Raw genomic sequence first — 22602 nt, 5'->3', positions numbered from 1 at the left:
AGCAGAGCTGGAATTTTTTTTTTTTCACATCTCAGATGAGAAAGTGGGTTATGATTCATCTCACAGAATCTGAGTCAAAGCAATTCCTTATAAAAAAACCAAACAGTTTTGATGCATTTCCATCAGAAGAGAAGAGGCTAGAGAACACTCAGCAAATGAGACAGTCCTATTTAATTCTTTTTTTTTTTAACATATTTCACTCTCAGATAAAATCTGTCCTTTTCCCCCACTGGAAATAACTCATTTTGAGTTAATGACACTAAAATACCCCCAAAAGCTACTTGCAAAAGACAAACCACCCTATCAAAAAATGACAGCATGAGACAAATGCCACCAGAAGAAGAAATAACAAATGCCACACTGTGCCCCACTTCCGTGGAACACTGATTGCTAGAGTGGAAAGTAACAGATTACTATGGTGAATTATCAATTTTCCTAATAGCCTTGAACTATCTTAATGCTGAAGTGTGATAACATTAGTGGGTACATTACATTAACAGCAGTTAAAATGATCAAGTGTGATCCTGGAGCACATTTTCCCCCCTTTCTTCTTTTCATAGCCTTGTTACTAACCCTGGAAAATAGGGCTTCTGCTCTGCATGCTGGGAAGAGCCTTCCCAGGTTGTGATTTCTTATCAGACAAGGCTCACAAGCCCATTTTGGTGGATTTTCACATAAAATAAAGAGTGTGGCCACAACTTTGGGTAAGGCATGGAACTTGAAGGAATTCCAGGCTCAATTCCCACTTCACTATTGGATCTCAGCATGACTCTGGGTGAGTCATCTTAACTCTGCCAGTCAGCCCCTCATTTGTAAATTAGGGACAGTAATTTCCTGGTCCTTGACATATTTTCAGTTTCAGAACTCTGAAGGATGCACCCTGTTCCTACACATTTAATTTGCACACAGTACAGTGTGACCACAACCTTGGATGCCACTGCAGCACAATGAGCCATAGTGGAACATGAGAGCAAACTGCAAATTTAGTACATCCAGCTTCAAAGAACAGGTGAGCTGGTTTTGGTTTTAAAAAGAAAAGAAAAGGTTCCTTCCTGTCATGTCATGTATACAACTAACTTGAAACAAATTAAACTGTTTTCATGTTATTGGGACAATGATTTATCCAAGACTGAATGGCTGGGAGGGTTTCTAACTCCATCTCCAAAACTGAATGCCTGTGCCTCACTTGACAACTTAGCTACAAGTCATGACAAAAGAATGTCTTGAGGCTTTAAACACTACAAAGCTCTATCTGAAGTGAAAATTACTTCTATAATAATACAGTCCAGAAAAACATTCTCACTCATTCATAGACACACGCATACACACAACTCCCTCTCAAAATACCTGTATGTGAGAATTTAGAGCTTATGATGTCCCAGATGGAGGAAACTCTTGGTTGCATTTTTCTCCATAAAACAGGAGAACCAATCTTCTCCATCCTGTATGTCCTAGACTAACAGTCCATCTTCAACTCCTGGCCTCACCAAGGAGATTCCCAACCAGGGGTCTCCAGGTGCCACAATTTTTAATGCAATAGTTTTTATCAAGTAATGACATCCCTGCAGATAATCCCCAGGGACCAGCCAGTTCATTTCATGTGGAGCAGGAAACAGCCAGCAGGTTGGTCCCATTTTGCTTTTTACTGATCTGGGTTAGCCACAGATTAATGAACTACAGCTGAAGACTTGATGGCTCACCATCAATTCTTCAGCCCTTTCAGTTCACAGAGAGTTTACTTTATTTTATAAGTTCATCATGAACAAGCTGGATTGTCTTGGAGCTGTTTGTCAAATCAAGATAGAAAGATTTGGTTTGTTTCCATGGAGGACTCATAAGTATGGGGGGTTGATCAATAGCCTCATCATCATTCAAAGGTTTTTCTGAAAAGGATGAGCTTTCCTATCCACCTGTACAGGTTCTAACACACTAAGAGCCCTCTCACAACAAAGGAAGTATCTACCACCCTTGTGGGTTTTTTTTTTCCATGACTATGTTAATTTTTAAACATGCTGAAGAATCATGTACAACACAGCTGTACTTTAGAAAGACATATTCCTGAATTTTATTATCACATTTCACTCCTCTTAGAAGACAGAGGAAATTATCAGTTTTTATTTACTAACTTTCGGAACAAACCTAATTTCATTCATGGCTTGAAACCCACCCTTCTTTCACAGCATACAGGTAATCATGGGAATCCCTTTGATAAAATGCTACTTTGGTATTCTGAACTTATTGTCCATTAAATAACTTCTGCATCAAAAATCAGTTCTGTTTAAAAGTAAGAATATGTCTGTGTTGACTGCTAGCAACTCAAGCTAAACCAGGGAATTAAAAGCACAGAAGTCATGCTGCTTGTTACCTGTTCCAGCTGGGATTTTATGACCTACACTAACAAAGGGTAATTGTGGTTTTGATGCAAGATTTAGATCCCATCTGTGAAGCCACAGCGGTCTCTGAAGAGACTGTGCTTCAGAAACACTCATGATGCAAAGTCTTGGCCACTTTTGTGTGGATAAGAAAAGGAAAATGGAAGGTGAGTCTCCTGTGTCCTGGCCCATGTGGGCACCAGGTGCTCAAGGCTTACAGAAGTGCAACTTTCTCTCATTCCTGACTGCTACACCTGCTGGTTCTTCATTTAAAAGATGTGCACTCAAGCCTTTATAAAGCTAATACTCATGACATAAAAAGATCTAGGTACTCAGCTTCATAAAACATGTTTCCCAGAATTAATACAGAGTAAGATGTGAATAGGATAAACATCAGGAAGAATCAAACTTTTGCATCCATTTCCAGGCTTTCAAATGATTGAGAAGAAACTTAGACCAGGTCACAGCCTCTTTCCTTTCTCATGGCTGGCTGTAAGTGCATGTAGATATGGTATATTTTGCTCTCACATCACTCACTGGCCTACCCTTTTTGTCTTCTTACTTTGGAACTGTGGGCTAAAATTCACTGACTAGGTTGCACTGAGATTACCCTTATCAATTTACTCTACCTGCACTTGCTGTGCAAGGATGCCAGCAGGCAGAGGACTCTCTGCCTGAAGAAGCTAGACGAGGGTGGCAAGTATTGACAGAAGTGAGACTGAAGAAACAGGCTCTGAAAGCCATTTAGCAAGATAATGAAAGCCCCTGGGGAGCAGAGGGAGGGTGAGTCCCCTTGCGGCAGCCCACAACAGGGCCGCTGGATCTTGATGATGCTGCACTGTGACCTCCCTGAGCAGAGGTTCCTCCCAGGCTTTGTAGCCTGTGTGCAAATGCTGGAATATGGCTTGAACATAAAAATATAATGATTTGAAGTACAATGGAGAAAAGGGTTCCCATTATATGTCTGCTCTTCCTGCTTTTGTGAGCGGTTACATAACAGAAAATGACTGTCGGCTCATCAGTTGTTGAAAGTCTAACCTACTATTTTCTGACCCAGATGTTGCTCAAATGAGGACAGACACCATCTTGCAGCAGAACCCCTGCCTTTAGACAAAAGACAAGTCACATTACATGGCAAAATTACAATGTAATTATGCTCTTGTAATAATAATATGCTTCTTTTAATGATAACCTTTTCAGAACAGATCTAAGAGTACAGGCAAGATATGACAACTTTCAGTTTCTTCTTTTGGCAATAATTCAGATGAAACCAAGTGGCTACTTGTGCCTCTTAGTCTCTGCTGATATGACTGAAATGCAACACAGATCATTCAATTTAGAGCCTCTAGAACTGTACGGTGCCCAGAGCCATGCCAAAGGAAACAATGGCACCACGAACCAAAGGAAGCCATACCTGGGACATCCTGTGTGTCTCCTCAGCTGAATCTCCTACAACTCTAACACACTCCCTCCCATACCTGACTTGGACTGCTACCTGCTAACCCATGTCTTGACTCTCAAGAGGTAAAATTAGGGAACATATTCATCACTGTTTGGATACCAGGTCACTGGTCCTATTGAAGGAATTTTAGCTAAAAGGAGATGGAAGACAAATGGAAGATGCAAAGCCAATGATGGGAAAGGTTGGCAGAGTCTTTGCAGATTCAATACTGTTGTCCCTTATCATTCTTTTATCTTAACTGTGACATGGCATTTCAAAGACCATTGGAAATGAAGGCTTCTCCTTAGGGGATGCACATATGACTACTGCTGCTAATTATCTCCAGCAAATTTGGTGAAAAAGGAAAAAAAAGGTTTGAAAAATAAAATGATCTGCCACAGGTCAAGATGTCAAGATGAGAAGTAGAAAACAAAATTTAGCCTCCTGTTTCTTGGCTTTGCTCTTTGACCCAATTCTGCACCACCTCTCCCATTGTCAAAGCCAGGGTACACAGAAAATACATATAAAAAACCTATATATCCTGAATTATCAGTTCAGAGTTAAATCAAGATTTCTTTACTGCACAAACTGAGTATTTCCCACAGGATGATTTTAGCATCTCTCTTCTCCCCACGTGCATCCCCACAGCATGTTGGAACTACAAAAGGAGACTGCTACATTATCCAATACATAAAATTGGTGGTTCCTTTGGTAGCTCTGAGCATGTATGGTAAAATACCAGTGAGAGTTTCTTCCCACCAGTCAGGGAAACTGCTGTGGGGAGTGACTCAGCTGGGACATAGTCCAGAAGGCAACAGGAGATGAGGGGCCCCAATGGCACTTTTCCAGTCTTAATCAGCACTGTCTGCATGGTGATAGAGACTGATAAGCTGCCAGAAGTATTTTTTTTCTATAAGACTTGAAACAGTGGTCCAGAACAGTTGGTGATCTTTGTGTGTGTGTATTTGGTTGGGTTTTCTAAAATGCAAAATCAAGGGCTGTAATTTCCCATGGCAGCCAACAAACAATTTTGATAGTTTCATTTTAATCTCCTATAAGTATCCATTTCTCCTCCCTCAACCTTACCCAATTTCCACTCCACTAAGTATTATTTTTTCCAAACAAATCAGACATGCCTGTCTACAATAGCACATTTATCAAAAGGGAGGGCTGTGATAGAGAGAAACTATCCCTACTGCACAGAGCATAAGACATTTGGGAATCCTTTCTAATAAAAAGGGATTTGATTAAAGACAGCCAACTACCACAGATCAGCAACTTAATCATCAGTAAAGAAGGAAGAGCAGCTTAGACTTAAAAGACTTTAATTTGCTGATCTGTCAAGGACTTCCCAAGAGGAGTCACTCCACAAGTTACCCCAGAACCTACAAGGGGGTAGGAGGGGACATACACCAATGATTGGGGTGCTTAGACTTATTATAGTAGTGTAGTCTTAACAAAGTTAAGTTAGGCAGAATACCCAACATGCACATTTAACTCCTAAAAATTCATAGGAATTTAAAAAAATTATTATGCCTAGTGGTATTTCCATGCTTAAGCACTGCCTTGTCAATGGCAGCTAGAGGATTTCCCAGTGACTGGATCATGCTGCTGTGGTAAGTTCTGGCAGGACAAAGCAGCCAGCTGTGATCTTGCTGCACCCAAGTGTCTCCAGCATACTGCTCCTGGCTCCCACCATCCTCCCAGGATCCCCAGGAGGACAGTGTGATCCATGCTCTGCTGCCAGCTGTGTGTGCTCGTGTGAGCAACCCTTGCCTAGAACAGCTCCTCCAACTCTGAAACCACCTTCACTGGTTCCACCTGAGAAGCTGCAGAGAGGTGCAGTGGGCAGAGACTGGATGGAGTGTTGGCTGTCCTGCTCCTCAGCTCAGCTCAGCTCAGCTCACTGGGTCTGCCAGCAGTACCAGACAGCATTTCCAGGGCAAAAAGACAACTTTAGTGACTCCTACTCTTCTTCCTTCCCAGGAACCCTCACCCTGTCCACTGCTGGGCAGAACCTGCTGACTACAGAACCAAAATGGTTTGACAGAAAACCAGAGATACGGTGAGTGAACTTGCAGAAGGAAGTTGGTTACAGAGAACATCCCAGAGTGCTGGCAGACCAAGTAAAATGACCTTTCTCCAGCCTGACAGTTCAAATGTAATTATTCCAACAAATTATTTTCATGACTTAATATAACGCCTTGCAGCTTTCTAGCAAGGTTAATTAGATTCCTCAATTCAAAACCTATCTGCTCTTAACCAACTTTTAATATGCTGAAATCCAGTTTTCTAAATTCAAACTAATAAAAGTGATTAGCTGACAGCTATCTGGTATGCTACAATTACCATGGCATTTAGACCTCAGGCATAAGATATTTAATGCAAATCAGAGTCAATGTCTCTGCCCATTTGTCCTTTTTCGGATTATTTGATCAATGTGCCATATGAATACTGTACAGTCCACACTACCATGCCAGACAACTAAAGAACAAGGGCAGATACCGGTTGAGATAGTTAACCAAAGTTGAAAGACTCTTTTTTCCCTCCCACACTTAATTTGTTCTTTCCACATGAGCACGAAGTTACTGAAAGGCACTGGCTGACAGCTCAAGTAGAAATGGGTGTTTAGTTCTGACATAGCCAGAATTAGTATAAAACTCCCAGCCTGCACTGCTGTATCAGAAAGCTTTATCCACTGTGACTCCAGAGATCCAGGGAGGAGCCTGGGCTAGAGCAAACCTGGGAAGAAGAGGGAAGCCTACCTCTTTCACTAAGCATACCTAAAAGCAAAAAAAGCAGTTGTGCTCCAGCATTCTGTATTTTGTTAGCTAGAAATGCTCCCAGAAAGCTGAATGGAGCACAGCATGCTTAGGGAGCTGAGGAGATGTCCAGCCCAACACATGGTTCTTTGGCACACCAGGAATGCCAAGGCTGGACAGCACCTCAGAGATGAATTTCAGTGGCACACAGTGCAATTAGAAGATCAATCAGGTGTAGTTGGTAATTACACATTAGGGTAGGACTAAGGGTAAGACTAAGGTTGTTGTTTGATTTTTCCACAGTGCATCATGCAGGATTATTCCATCTTTGATTATGCTACTGTTTATATAAATAACACTAGCAAAACTTCTGAGTGCTCTGAAGCCTCCTTTCCATTTTCTTGTCTCCTGCTGAATTAAGAGCTATTGGCATGGCATTGGTCTGACCTCCCATCTGATAGCCAAATTGATTACCTAACACTGAGAGACTTTATGTTCCCACCCTTTCAGCCATGCATCCCTTTTGGATGAAGAAACTTTGATGTACCACCCTCTCAAACAGAGCAGAGCAATCTTAGTCATACAATATTAGCTTGCAAAATTTGAGCTTTGCAGCTTCATAAATACAAGTGGTAAATAAAACTAAAGCTTCACTTCAGGAAGTAATTTCCAAGCTGTGAGGAAAATTAATCACTAGAACAGCTTATCAGGGTAGGTGGTTGACTCACCATTGCTCGAAGTTTTTAAGATAAGATTAGATCTTTTTTTTTTTTTTTTTTTTTTTTTTTAAGTCATGATTCAATCATGTTTCTGGGAGAAACTGAGAGTAGGACATTAGGCAGTATAATAGCAAGGTCCTTTCTGACCTTGGAGCCTGTGAATCTTTGTTTATCTGCCTACCTTCTTGGGCTAAAATGAAAACTGAATGGGCTTTGGTCTATCAACCAATTCCTGCCATACAATTCTACATTAAGAAAATTGCTGTAATCAGATCTCATGCTTCAGGGCTTCAGCCATCTGCCTGAAGAGGGCAGAAAAAAAGTTTCTCCCTCTTTCCTGCCCAGCTAATGGCTAAGTACATGTTATGTTTATTTGGCTGTAGCTTCATGTTTAAAACATCAGAGAGTGAACCCAAATGGCTATGGGCAGACATGAAGTCAAAGGCAGCAACACAGAAAATGATCCCTGGCTATTTTCTATTCAGTTAGCCATTCCTGCTCACACCTCAGATCTGCAATAGTCATCAATTCTGATGACTATCAGTGTTTACAGAGAAGACATTTTGGTTATTAGGGCACAGCCCACAGAAGGTTATAGGTACTGATAGAGAATTGAGACTGATACTTAACCCCACCTACAAGGGCAATGTTTGTTTGATGAGAACACCTTAATCTTCTCATATTATCAGATCTTTGCCACTGCAAGATCCTTGTTTGTTAGTGAAACTATGGTCCCACCCACTTTTTGATCAACCGAGACCACAAAAGTTTCTTTAAGCCAGAAATATTTCGGTCCAACCAAACTCTATAGCAAATAGACCTGGGGGCAATTTAAATGAATTTTTAAGAAATGATGACATAAAGATAAAGATAATGAACACAAAATGAATGGCCTGACCCAGTATTTAACTCTACAAACTACAGCAGCTTTTTTCATAATAACATCATTACCCAAGTCTGTAAGAAACTAAGCACACAGGCAGATCCTTCAATAGTGCCCAATACTCTTGATTTCAATGCAGAGTTCAGAGGCCTTATCACCTATGTTTCATGTAAAGGCAAGATATAATTCTACACCGATAGATGCCTAAGATAATTATACTCTATAACACTTAAGAAGGAAATTAGATGCTTATCTTTTTCCAGGTAAAGAAGATGACAGCGTTATGAACCAATCAGTCCAGATTTGTCTTACTTGTATTTGTTGGACCCAGTTCTGGGTCCCCATGTGTAACCAACCTGATTGACTCAAAATGGATTTCCTTTTAATCTGTGCCAGCACAGAGAAAATGAAAATCCATGCCTTGGAAGCAGAACACATTTACACTGCCAGATTTTTTTGCAGCTGCAATGAGAAGGGATGGGGCAGGCAGGCACAACAGCGACCGCACCTGAATTCAGACTGGTAGCCTGGAAGCTGGGGACAGATGGTGTGAAAGTGAACCAGACACTGAAAAATTCAACTTTATATCCAGTAAGACTATAAACATACAGTGAGTGAGCATGAGATTTATGCTGAAATTACAGAGGAATTCCTATGGATGATTACACTTCCAGCCCAAGCATGGAAAGCACATCCATCAACACGAGTGTCACTACGTTACCAGCACAGCTGTCAGGCCTGCCATCACTGAACCCAGTAAACACAGAAGAGGGCCACAGACACTTGTGACATGGCTCACCAAAGTACTCATCAGAGGGAGGATTCTCCATGTCATACAGCATTTTCTTGGTCAGATGTTCCAGCTCATCCTCAGGCCTGAAGGCAGGAGTGCTTGATGCAGGTCCAGAGGTTGGGTACCCACTCTGAAAAGAAAAAAAAAAAAAAAAAAAAAAAAAAAGCCTGTGATATGGTATAAAAGCATCCCCACATAATAAGGGGTTCATATTGGCCATTCAGTATTGAACTTCATTCTTTGTTTTATTTTTTTTTTTTAAGAACCAAGGGATTCAAGCAAGTAAGCACCTTACTTAATGTAATGAAAATGGACTCTGAAGAACATCCAGTGATGTACTACTATATATCCTCCTAGGATGGGAAGTATCCTGTGCCTCATAATTAGATGTCGACTGGGTAGCATATAATAATAAATAAAGCAGAAGACTATTCCAAGAATAACTTGATACAAACGTTCTCCAAAACTGAAAAAGGCATTGGAAGCATTTAAGTTTGGACTTGGTAAAGTTTCCATCACTTAACAACACAACATAAAAGATAATTCTACAGAGGTAGAGTATATGGACAAAGACAGATAATCCCAAGTTCCTAGTTATGTTCTCTTCTAGTTTGTTTCCACTCGAATCCTGCTGTTAACATCAGGAGCTGGTCCACAGATTTTTAGTACTAGAGATACAAAGGTTTTAATATGTGTGTAAAAACTGAGATCTCTTGGCCTTCATAAGCTAACAGCTGCCTACTGTATTTGCAGCCTGTCTCAGAGAGTCTTCTCCCTGGAAAACACCAAAAGTATGGCATATTTTGAAAAGCATAGAAATAGTCATATGCCTAGAAGTTTCTTAGAAGCTAAGTTTGGTGTCCACAAGGAGAAACTCTGTCATTTCAGGATTAAAAAATGCTGACACTAGCTCTCCTTGTGTGCACTGTTTTCTTGAAAGACTTGCATATGAAAACTAACTTATTTTTAAAACACATCATTGCAGCAAAGCAAGTGATTTCATTGATTAATTGCTGCCTACATCAAGGATTGGACCTTTGATATGAAACAAGGAAACACTTTTCCCTTCTCCTTAACTACTTAAATGGCAAGAAAATATAAAATCACTGGAGAAACAATGCACTGACTACTTTTAGGGACTACGTGTGACATGATGAATCTTTATTGAGCCAGTGATGTTCAATAGCAAACAGCAGCTTTAAAGCACTGCACTGCAAGAGAATTAACTATATGCTTCCATGCCTATTTCTTCCAGGCAAGAAGGAGATTTTAAATGAGACATCAATCAATTAGGGAAGGTCTCAGAATGGCACTTTGTGATAATACTTTAATCATCCACTCCCCAAACCCAAACACCTGACCCCATCATACTCACTTTTCTAGGGTCCATGCTAAGCTGTACCACCACCCTTCTCACTCATTGGCCTCAGCAGGTGCTCCCTGGAAGGGCTGGGTTTGCTGTGCACACACACAGTAGCTGCACCCACTGCCTGCCCAAAACCCACTCTGTAGCAGAGTAGCAGCAATTCACAAGGGAGAGGGGTGGCATGGTCCTCTGGGGAAAAAAAGTGTATATGGAATAACCCCCATGGATGAATTTCCCTGAAGGGCTGTGCAAGGTCTGTTTGCCACAAATTCATACTCTCTAACTGAGAACATAGATTCGACCTAACACACATTCAGGTTTTCCCACATATTTTCTTTCTTGCTGCCTGTGATTTTTTTTCTGAACAACATTTAAGGATTTTGTGCATTTCTCCAGGAATTCAAGTTGCCTAGCAGCTGTTCTGAGGAAGCTGTTGAGCATCTGGAAATGTTGTATGTCCACATACAGAGCAGTAAACTTTTTTGTACAAATGCAACCATGCTGATGTGTTTGTATTACCACAATCTTTTTCACATGGGAATGCAGGCAGTATGATGCACCTGCATTTGCCTTCTAAGTCATGTAAGTGGGATACATATTTTGGAGTGGATAAGGCCATTCATTTGACTAGAAGCTCTAGAAGCAGGTATTTTACCCAGAACATCCAGGCTCCTTTCGCCAGAGCTTGTCACTTTTTTAAGAAGGGCTAGTCTATGACTATTTCATTAGAAATAATACATAGCATGATCAAAAAAAAAAAAAAAGTATTAATAAGTCAATTAAAGGTGTCAAATGCAAGACAATCTTGGAACAACCTAGTTTTTCCCTTTGCTCTCTTGTTCCAAAGAGCTGATCACGAATCTTGCCTGAACATATATTTTAACACAGCAAGTGCAGCCAAGCATTTATTAGGCTGAGAAATCAATCTGGCAACTGAGCTTCTTGAGGTTCTATTCCAGGTGTTGTACCTATTTCAGTTTCCATGCAGAAAAGAATGACCACTGTCATTCCATCAACAGTGACTTTTTTACTAGACTTGGCATGGAGAAGATAGCACAGTCTGAAGCTGATGATGGCCCCCATCCCTGTATTTCCCATTAGTCATCACCAGCCTCTTCTGCTGGGCTCTATCCACACATTATCTGAAACACTGCCTTTACTCTTGGGCCCTGAAATATAAATGGACCAAAACAGAAGGCACAAGCCACAGTCTGTTCACAGAAAAGGGCAGTGAGATACATGGAGCTGAAGCATCACCCATGAGCTCTTTGGCAAAGGTAAATCCTGCACCCTGCACTTTCCAGCCTCAGACCTACACTGAACACTCTGCAACCCAAAGCCACTGCACCTGCAGCCCACCACAGCCAGGCTTTGGCAGGAGGTGAGTGGAGCCTCTCCCTCTTTTCCAGGCTGGCTTCCCACACCTCCCAACTGCAGAACCCGCCATGACTAATTCATGAGGGCGTGGTCTAGGCCCTTTAAACTGAAAGACCAAAATCTGCAGATTTTCAGTTTTGTCTGACTCTCTTTGGTTTTGGAGGCCACACTGTCTCATACACACAATAAATAGGCTGCTCTCGTATTTTATCTACATTGCAGTTTTCCAAACCAGGCAGATTTCCTATCCAGTACTCAATGTCAGCAGAAATAACAAATACCAACCACAATGTTATGAGACACTTTAACTTATTTTGACTAAAATGCTATGCCTGTTGGACCAGCATTCAGGTAGTGCTAGGCACATCTTTTTTCCTCCTCCCATGGCACATGCTGACTACATGCCTCCAGGAAAATGCATTTCATGCATATGAACATACTTTTTGCTGGGAAATGTACACAAACATAGAGAGTAAAGTGTATGCTAAGGCCAGTATAAAATGCTTGTTTCAGCAAAACAGTTTCCTTCCTCCTCCTTTGTTAGGTCAGGGTAAAAATATAACTCTGGCTTCCCTTACAAAACACAGTTGTGGTGTTGTTGTTTATATTAAACTTCCTCTATTTTCTCCTGATCTGTACAATAATCAAGGCTGTCTAGAAATTCAATTTGCTGTCTGATCTACCAGTTACCTTCATGCATTCTCTTTTCTCCATGATGCCTCAATGCACACAAATATCCACTTCCTTAGCTAGACACAACTCAAAGAAAGGGACTGCATTGACTTGTAGACCCCAAGCACCATTCTGTCTGGCTAACCACAGCAGCAGCAGGGATGATAAACTGACCCCAAAAATGGAACAGAACTCACAAAAGGCTGGCAGGAGGGACTATGCTTTGGAAGCACAGGCACCAGTGTGCCTCCTTTGCTACTGTCATCAAACACTGAACAGCTTCAGGGAAGAGAAGATTGCAGGAGGAAGCTCAGGAAGAGAACAGGATTGCAGTAGCCTGCAAAAGCATTCCAAAATAAACACTGTCCTGCATAGTTAGTTGGGATGTTAAGGAATACATCAGCACTTCCAGGGTTAAGCCCTGTAGCAGAAAGTATCTTCATGCTACAAAGGAAGTGAGCTAATCGCTTGTGCCACTATCAAAATGCTGCAACAACATCTGGCTCATCTTCCTTATTAAAGTTCAGTTCCTGAAAAGCCAGGTCAAAAGAGGCAGTCGAGTGGAATCACTGCATAATTATTTTGGTACACAAAGCTCATTCTTGTTTCAGTGCTTCCTTGGCATATGTTTTCTTCTCCAGACCTGTCTCAGATGCAAGGCCTGCCTAGAAAAGGGAGCTCTGCAGTCAGTCTGGTGCATTTGCCAACAAGAACCTTCCCCACCCCACATAAATATTTACCCATATGGGTAAAAACTGCAGTGCAAAATCTGCAAAGACATATGAATATGATGCTGTGATGAATGCACCATTATTCAGAATACACTGTATGTGGTCATTTTTCTTGTCCATTTGCTTCTTCTCTCTGGGAGAAAATAACTTCAATTACGTGTTCTCAGTTACAGAAAAGTGGAAATTATCTTCTTTTCAGAAGGTAGCATTAGCTGAATTTGGAATTGAAAGGCAGCCAGAAACATCTTTCACTGATAGTTACTTTCTCTTCATTTTTTTCCTCCTGCTTCAACTGCAAAAAGTTAGTCCTTTCACTTCACTCACCAAAACTAATAATCAGTTAAAAAGTATTGCAGCATAGTATTTTGTTCAATGGTTTGACAAAGACCACATTTTTTTAAAGTTATTGACTGACCGAAACAATTGCAAACTTTCAGAGCAAGAAATCCAACACAGTGCCACAACTCTCATGAGTTGTGCTCCCAAGGAAGTATCAAGATTGCCTACAGCTGCAATTCAGTTTATAATTAAGGCCAACTCTTACAGAGGAGATGCACTAGAAAAAAAAAATTTCAATTCTTGATTTATTTTTCCAGTGAAAGGTTACAGCTGCCAGAGTACATAAAGATTCCTGAAAAGAGGATTTTGCCTGGAATCCTTGCAGTATGCACGTTCCTGGGTTTACTGCTGGTCAGAGGACAGCTCATCAAGAGCCTCTGAAGAAGGTGCCCTGCATGAGAAGACACCCACTGACAGCCAGTGCCCTCCAGCCCACACCAAAAGACCAAAATTTCAAGTGTTGGGCTGCCAGGAGAGAGGGCTCTTCTGGGACATGCCAGAGTGGAACAAGCCACCAGGTCCCTCACTGCTGACCTGCCCTGCCACCCCACAGCAAACCAGCAACCCAGAACAAGCAGTTCTGCCAGCAGAGCCCTCATTTGTTTAACACTGCCTGCCTTTGAAATAGGACAGTTTTGTAACTGCTTCAAAGCTCTAGAGGATATTTTTCTTTATTTTTAAACTTCATTATTGCAACTGTATCCTCACTTAGCTATCCATGCACATTGCCTGTCCTAATCCTGCTAAGCTCTTAGTTTCAGTGATCTCTTGTGGCATTAAGCTACACAGAATTTGAGTAATAATAACAATAAAAGTATTTTCCTCTGTTTTAACTTCGCAGCCTGCAATTTTGCACAATTGTCTCCTATTTTTACACTGTGAAACTGGGATGAAGACAGGTAGGAAGGGGAGGTATCTTGTTGATAGTTTTAAAAGACAGCAGAGTCAGAATGCAAAATCACTATAGAATTGAGAAGTTTCCTGGACTTCTAAAAATCAGGTTGCTCATACAGATGTTTATTTTGACTCATCAGAGCACAGCTTTTGCTTACAGTCACGAACCCAAAATCTTGGTCTTTGTGTACTGATACTGAATTCAACAGGCTCACCATACATGCACCCTAATCACTCTGTAAAATGGGTTTAACAATATTTCTGTCTTAATCAGCACTGCAGAGCTGTTCAAGCTTCTGTGACATAAGTGACTGCACAGAGACAGAGCATTTTATTAAACATCAAGCGTGGTAACAAATGAACATGACTGCTTTGTCCTTGGAGTGTTTTATGCTATTAGATGTAAATAGACTAAGTAGCTTTACTTGCTATTCTTCATATTCTCATTAATGTTTTGAATCTGGAAGGGCTGGTTATTTTTGTAGGTATTATAAAAACAGGATACTCTGTAAACACCACCATCTGCTTCTGGCTTCTGCACTGAGCATGACTGTGTTAAATGACACCTTCCACTGCTATTCTGGCGAGTCCTTGCTCCTGCTGGACACTATGGACTGTTTATATATTCCAGGTTAACAGCAGATGTGCAAGATTTTTGTGGAGCAACATTGACCATTTCTCATTATAAAATACAAAGCAGTGGCTGGTTCTCCAAGTAATAAATTTTTTACATGTTATCTCAGGAAACAGCAGATTTAAGCTATATTTCACATATAAAATACTACATTTTAATGTCCCACTGGTACTTAAATGTATATACAGAAACAAATGCAGCAGTGCCTGATCTTGCCTGGGGCCTCTTGGCCCTATCATTACACAAATATGCTTTACTTGTCAAGGCTTATCTCATGTGAAAAGGGGAGCAGGCTGTTTTGTTTTGTGTTTTTTCCATGAACCCCACTTATTTTGGTAACAGATATTTTAGGCACTTAAAAAAAAAAAAACAAGAACTCAAGGAACAGCTGGATGGTACTACTGAGAGAGAGAAAATGAGGCACTACTATACCCATAGACAAATAAAGAGACTGTACCATTTTAGCCCCATGTTTTTGGCTGGAAGAGCTCCATAAAATTACATCAGGAGGTCCAATGCTTACTCATCTATTTGTTTCAAGATCAAAGGCTTTATTCTGCTCTAAGCTGCTTGCATTGCCACATCTCTCTAGGCTCAGAGTCAAGCACTCTCTTACTCCCATGGATCATCACCAGCAGTAAAGACCCCACAGGCTGTTCATCAACTTCCCTCCTCTTCCCATCATAATACTGTGGGCTACCAGAACGGCCTTCAAAGGACTAATTAATTAAGCATTATATTTACTGCTATCAACAGGTCAAAATCTGCATTTCAGAGTAGGAGCCATAAGCTTCCACAGGAGATAACAGTCTCACAGCTTTGATCCCAAGCTGCACAGCAAACTGCAGTACAAGAGTTTGAATTCACTTCTTGACATGTTGGCTATAGATCCTGGGGGGCACAGTGCATCTGGGACTCCTTGCTTGGGCAGGTGGTGAGCCTCAAGACCTGTACAGGGCTCCCTTGTGCCAGTCCAAGGTGGCACTAATGACAGCATCAAGCTCCAGTGGCAGTGATTGGCACTCCAAGGGCTCATGATCTCACCACTAACCAAGCCATATTCCCATCTAATAGGACAAGCACAGAGGAAAACCTAATAAAAATGGGAATGCTCCAATATTCATACTGATGAAGACAGATGTGTTCGCTGATGCAGCACTCAACTCATCCAGATGATTCATTGCCACAATGAAACAACTGAAAGAAGCACCTTCCTTCCAAAGCCTACCCTTCCAGAAGCACCCTTAAAATCCAAGGAAATAACTGAGCTTTGCCCTTTTTTGGGTTTTTCATTTGCAAAGCCCTTCAGAATTCACAGAATTCACAGAGTGACTAGGTTGGAAGAGACCTTCAAGATCATTAAGTCCAACCCATGCCCTAACACCTCAACTAGACCATGGCACCAAGTGCCACATGCAGTCATTTTCTAAATACATCCAGGGATGGTGACTCCACCACCTCCCCAGGCAAAGTACTTTATCACTTTTTCTGTGAAAAACTTTTCCTAATATCCAACATGTATCTCCCCTGGCACAGCTTGAGGCAGTGTCCTCTGGTTCTGTCAGTTGCTGCCTGGTGAAAAGACCAAACCCACCTGAGCACAGCCACCTTTCAGGAAGTTGTGAAGAGTGGTAAGGTCAGCCCTGAGTCTCCTTTTCTCCAGGCTAAACAGCCCCAGCTCCCTCAGCCATTCCTCACAGGGTTTGTGTTCAGCCCCTCACCAGCCCTGTTCCCTCCTCTGGATGCGCTCAAGCATCTCAATGTCCTTCCTAAACTGAGGGGACAGAACCGGGCACAGCACTCGAGGTGTGGCCTCACCAGTGCAGGGGAAGAATGACCTCTGTGCTCCCGCTGGCCAGAAGGCAGAGCAGAGCCGTTTCCACAGGCACTGCAGGTGACAGGGGTGACAGGGGTGACAGGGGTGACAGGTGCCCAGGGAGCTGGCAGCGCTCCCGGGCGGGGCTGGAGCCGGCGCCTCCGCAGCACCACCTGCGGCTCAGCCCCGGCCCCAGGCACAAACAGCCGCCCCAGCTGCGGGGCTTGACAGCTAACAAAAACAGAAGTGATGGGGCATCGCTTGTTTCAAAAGAAAAATAAATCTCACCATTTTAATGGTACTAATTTTGCATGTGAAAGTTGCATTCATACTGCATTAACAGTTTAAATATAGCTTTCTTGCCAGAAGCCTGAATAGGCTAGAAAAGATACTTAAAATATGCAAATTGTGTTTCTGTTTTAATACACAAAGAAACTTAAAATCACATCACTTTCCATCACCAAGACAGGTTTTAATGTAAGGTTTTTTCATGTGAAAACTGTAACAGCAAACAAATGGTTAACCAAGTGTGTTTAACCCACTATCTGTAGTCTCGCTTTTAGTCAACTGTGACATGGGCCATTACACTTCCCAGGACACCAATGACTTAAATGAAGACTACATATTTTGCTTAACATTAAGAGATTATATATAAAGAATACACTATATTACAAAAAAGGCTTCTCAGACTGGAGTGGGTGCTTGGTTCAACATTCATAGCAATAGAGGGTAGGATTTCTGAGCTTTATCCTCAGCAATATTCTTAACCAGTCTGATCCTGCACCCTGCTGTTATAAATGGTGTTCATAATGCTTGGCTGTCTCAAGAGAGTTTGAGAGGCTCAATGAACTCTTCATTACAAAATGCTTTGAGATCCTTGAATGAAAGATGCTGAATGAGTACAAATCGTGACTATTATTAATTACCTTTACTAGCCAAAATTGTGCCTCCTTTCATTCACATGTGCCTACATTTTGTCTTTTAAGATTATAACGTCTTCAAAACAAACACTGGTCTCCCAACATGCCCTCAGGAGTCTTGTATAAATAAAAGTGATAAGAATAATATTTGAGGAAACAGTAGTGTGGAAAAAGCAAATCACATTTCTCCAGGACTCAGAAGTTTCCTCCTTATTTCAGAACTGGGAGATTTCTCCATTTTACTCATATTCCAATCCCAGAATCACTTGTTCTCTTTTCCTTTTGTATAGTGCTTTCATTCTAAGAGCTTCCCTGCTTTTCCTTTAACTTTGCACAGGCCATGTTTATTGAAGAGATTACTGGAGGATACCAATCCCTTTTAACAAAATGGGCACAAGTTCCTTTGGAAAGAAGATAGGGAGCTCCAAACATGCCAGAGAGCATAAGCACTGAGTATGATCCTTCATTTGACTTTGAGTCTCTCGGGTAACTGAGACAGGGAAAAGGAGACAGAAATTTAAGAGACAGTCCAGACATCTGGATTCTGCTTAGGCCATCTTATTGTGCTCATCTCTCAGCCAAGGTGTGCTTCAAAGGTGACAAAAAATTTTCAAAATGACACCTTTTCCAGTGATGCAAGAGAAAAGAGAACTTGCAAATAATAATGAGAAGATTGCTACTCATCAAAGTCAGAGGGAGACCTCATTTGCTTGAACCTCCAGGTCTTGTGGTGAAAGACTGTAGAGAAGATTATTCAAAGGATACTGACACAGCTCAAGACAATATGTAAGCAGTAAAGATCAAAGTTCATCTCATCTCTACCTCAATTAAAGCATCTCTATATTTTTTACCATCTATATGGATGGTTTTGTGGCTGAATTGCTTTATTGACCTTTAAGAAACTGAAGCTTTACTGCATTTAAAACAACTAATTCTCCTCATGAAGAGCCCTCTGAAGGTATCTGTAGGTTGCCTGGATCTCAGCTCAGTCATCTAACATCATGTCAAGTACCATTTGCAAACACGTGTTATTTAATAAATGAGGAGAAATCACTTGGCCCATCAGTGTTGAGCAGACCACACTGCTACCAGCAAGCCCTGGCCTCTTTATCTCCAGCCCAAGCAAGGACAATGGCCTTTTCACAAAATTACCAGGCTGAAATTGTCCATCACTGGTGATTAAAAAGTTAGAGAACCCTTCACTTTCTGTTATATGGAGGTCCCCACCAAAAGCCAATAGTTTGCTCACAGACCTGATGCTGCTTGCTCACATGAGAGGAAGGGTCTGGCAGCCAGCTCATGGCACATCTGCATTCACAATGCATTTACCTGGACTTGCAGGTGCTACTGTGATGCTGAGGAACATCAGGCAGAGGACAGGACATACTGGCAGTAAAGGGAGAAAAGGAGGAGGAAAAAGTGAAGGGCCGCAATATTGAGTGAGTGTCATCTTGATAGCCTAAGCACTGCTGCTTTAGAAGAGACTTGTACTTGTTTCACTATGAATTACCTCAGGATAATCAGAAATAATATTTTCAGAACAAAGCCGTGCCAAATTCTATACTGCACTTGGAGGAAAAAGGCCAGGGTAAATGCCCGTCATCTAGATTATAATTTATTTCACCCAATGTACTTACAAAAATGATCTCTCATTTGGCTCACAGCAGTAGAAATTTCTCAACAAAGTCATAATTCTCCTGTAATAGAGTCCAGGGCAGTAAAGTATTACTCAAATAAAAGCTCCAAGTCTCCCTTGAAAAACTGTCCCTGCTCAGGAATTTCCCACAATCACAAGGGAAGGGAGCTAAGAAAAGGGCAGCAAGAGAAGAGGAATGATTTTTCCTCAGAGAGAACCACAGGCTGAAGACCCAGCACATCCCTGGTGACCAAACTGTGGCAGAGAGGCAAAGAAGCAGGGATTATGTGCTATCAAAAAATGCTGCAGGAAGTTTCACCATAGATATTCAATATTGAAAGGGTCTCAACCTGTAACCTGCTAGAACAAGAGAGTGTTGGCTATTTTATTCCTATTGTAGATCCCATGAATCCTGCTTGTGCAGAGGGCAGGAGATGTCCTTTGGAGGAGAAGAACCCCAGGAGCAGAGAAGTGAAGGTCAGATCTGGAAGGAGGGCTCTGGACACATGGAGAAGGAGGCAGGGGAAAGAGCAAATTAGCATTTAGTAACACAAATACAGCAATTTAAAAAGGCAGAACTACAAAGGCAAGAAGGAAGTGCTGGTAAGAAGAGGGGAAAACCACTCTGGAGGCAGCATGCAGTAAGTGATTTGAGCCAGAGTCCAGCATCAAAGGGGAGGATGAGGCAGAGAGCAAGGAGAAGAAAGTGCAGCCTGGCTAGGAGCTTCCAGAGCTGGCAAGAGTCCATGCAGAGAGGGCACATGGGGATATGCACCCACCACAGGGAGAGTGGCTTAGGGAAGACCAATGTGCAAAGGGAGCTGTATGAAATGGAAAGATGGACTAATAGCACCCTCAGAGCAGGGAGCAAACAGGAAGGCAAGACCAAAGGAGAGGCATCAGTGTCAGCTGATTTTACTGAATAATTTCCTTTGTACAGGAACTAATCCAATGCTAACAAAACCCAGCAGTTTCAGTCTATGGGATTGGTCAGATGCTTCCAGACACACACACACACACACACACACACACACACACACGTGTGTGTGTTTCTGATGGGACAACAGGTACCCAGGGCAAAGCACTACACACTCAGTGTCACTTTTGATTCCCTCCTGGAAGTGGTACATGGGGTTTCAATGTCACATCATCCTCTTTTTCACTTCCCCTGCCACATGCAGTGTGTGATCCCACATTTGTCACAGTATGCTTTCCAGCCAAACAGAAAGCTACTTTTATGGTCATGATGCTCGATATGGTAAATGAATGCATAGTGCTGTGGGGATTGTGCTGTGTGTTCCACAGGTACAGAAGTACCTATGAAATAAAGGGCAAGGAGAAAGAATTCTGCTTGGTGCTGGAGTCAGAAGAGAATATGGGATTCCCTAGATTCAGTGCTTTTCTACTTATTTTCCTCATCCTCTGCTTTCCCAAAAAAGCCCCAGGATCATGGCAGCCAAACCAGGCAGTGCACTAAGGAAGGGAATCTAACTTCCCCAGCTGCAGCCTCTAAGGCTGCTGCCATCCTGAGGGCACAGTCACTGTACTGACATAAAGACCTAATGATCTACACTGTTTAAGGCATCAAATGCTTGAAGAAACTCACCCTGCTCAGAAGGCCATGCTCAAGCTGTATTTCTGTGCATCTTTTGTGTGAGGCTGGGACTGACTCTTGAGGAGGTCAGGAAGAGCCTGATGGCTCAATAAATGAGACACTTGGGAGAGTTAGTCAAACTGACAGCTCAAAAAAGATCCATGTTTAGTTGTCAAAACATTCCTCCATGTACAGAGATGTAGCTAAGAAGGCTGTCCACATCCATGCTGGGCTGGAGACAGGCTTATCTCACTAATTGGTCGAGCAGTACTTCATGGAGAATGGAGAGAACTGGCAGAGATGGTGGCATGTGCAATCAGAGCTGAGGAGGCTGAGGGCTCTGCTGGACACAACACAATGCCTGGACCATTTTGATGTATTGGAAAGATCATTTTGTCCATGAACCATTTTCATGTCCTGTTCAGCCACAACAAGCAGCAGCCTCCTGTGTTTCAATGACTGAGCAGCTCACAGGTTGACTGAGCAAAGGCTGAAGGGGAAAAACAAAGGTGTACATATAAAATTTTGCTGAATTTATTTTTAAAGGATGGGCTAGACATTCAGATGGTGCAAATCAGAGTTGCTCAGGGTACTCCCTGATTTACACAGCAGTGGAGAATCTAGCTAAACATGCCGAAGAGAGCAATTTACTCAGGGGTGCATTGGCTGATTGAGAGGTACTATTTGAGTCAACAATGCTGTCCAAACCCAGACCAGACTAACTGCAACCCCCTGAGCTCTCAGTTGCATTTGTCTCTCACAGAACATATGACACAGAAAGAAAACTGGCTTCCAGTCTGCCAGACTAAGAGTGAACATCACAGACAAAGACCCCCCTCTCTGAGGACATGGGTGATTGAAACCAGCTTCCTTGCAGGTGACATTCCAGGGCTTATTTAAAATATAAAGTTAAAAGCTTCTGTCCCCATCTGTGGGGCATGTGTCAGTCTGGCCTTCATGGGCTCCTGTTACCAACTCCCAGCTCAAGCTAAAATGCTTTTCAGGGCCTCCTCACTCCTGGCTCCTTTTGAAGAGCTAGCTCCCTCTTTGAGAGAACCTTTAGAGCAAATATGCCCCCTCCACGTTCTTCCTCATCTACACTTCTTTGTAAGAGCCATGCAAATTTAAACAGCATGTCTAGAAAAACAGTTGAGAACATCAAACACTTTACAGACTCTTTCCTCTTCTTTCTCTCAACACAATATATTCTCTCCATGCTGTCTTTCTGCCCTTCTGCATTAGTTTTACACTATTAAATAAGGGACTCAGGCCCCTCCCTGTGTAGGACCCTCATCTGAAAATCACACACTTCAGAGGGTTTGCAACACAGAGGATGAGAAAGTGAGGCCAGCAAAGTGCTGGAAGGGATTGCCTGAAAAGAGTCTGTGATTTCCATCACCAAGGCTTTTTCAGAGTAGGAACAAACAAATATTTGTGAAGAATAACTTAGCCAGAGTTGATCCTGTCTCTGAGCAGCAGACAGATCTTCAAGTCTGCTCCAGCTTTACTGTTTATGCTTCTGTGATTGTGATAGCAGTTGTGACATATTCTGCAACAGAGTTGAGCAAAGCCAGCTGAAAGCCCTATGGATCATCTTCAGGGCTGAAGCTGCTTACAGCAAAGGAAGCTCATATGCAGTGTTGAGTTACTTGG

The 22602-nt window shown here is 42.1% G+C and overlaps 1 protein-coding gene across 5 annotated transcripts in view; it reads right to left on the bottom strand.

Annotated features, from left to right (window-relative positions):
- Nucleotides 1-22602, bottom strand: part of LPP (LIM domain containing preferred translocation partner in lipoma) — a 315895-nt gene that overhangs the window by 61219 nt on the left and 232074 nt on the right. For all 5 annotated transcript variants that reach the window (XM_079315245.1, XM_079315244.1, XM_079315243.1 and 2 more), the window contains one exon: nt 8977-9100. In XM_079315245.1, coding sequence (XP_079171371.1) covers nt 8977-9100 — 124 coding nt within the window. The remainder of the gene's footprint in view (nt 1-8976; nt 9101-22602) is intronic.

The sequence above is a fragment of the Erithacus rubecula genome (genome assembly GCF_903797595.1).
Source record: "Erithacus rubecula genome assembly, chromosome: 11".
Lineage (NCBI taxonomy): Eukaryota > Metazoa > Chordata > Aves > Passeriformes > Muscicapidae > Erithacus > Erithacus rubecula.
The sequence above is the reverse complement of the archived record's forward strand: the minus strand, read 5'-3'. Positions and strand labels throughout refer to the sequence as shown.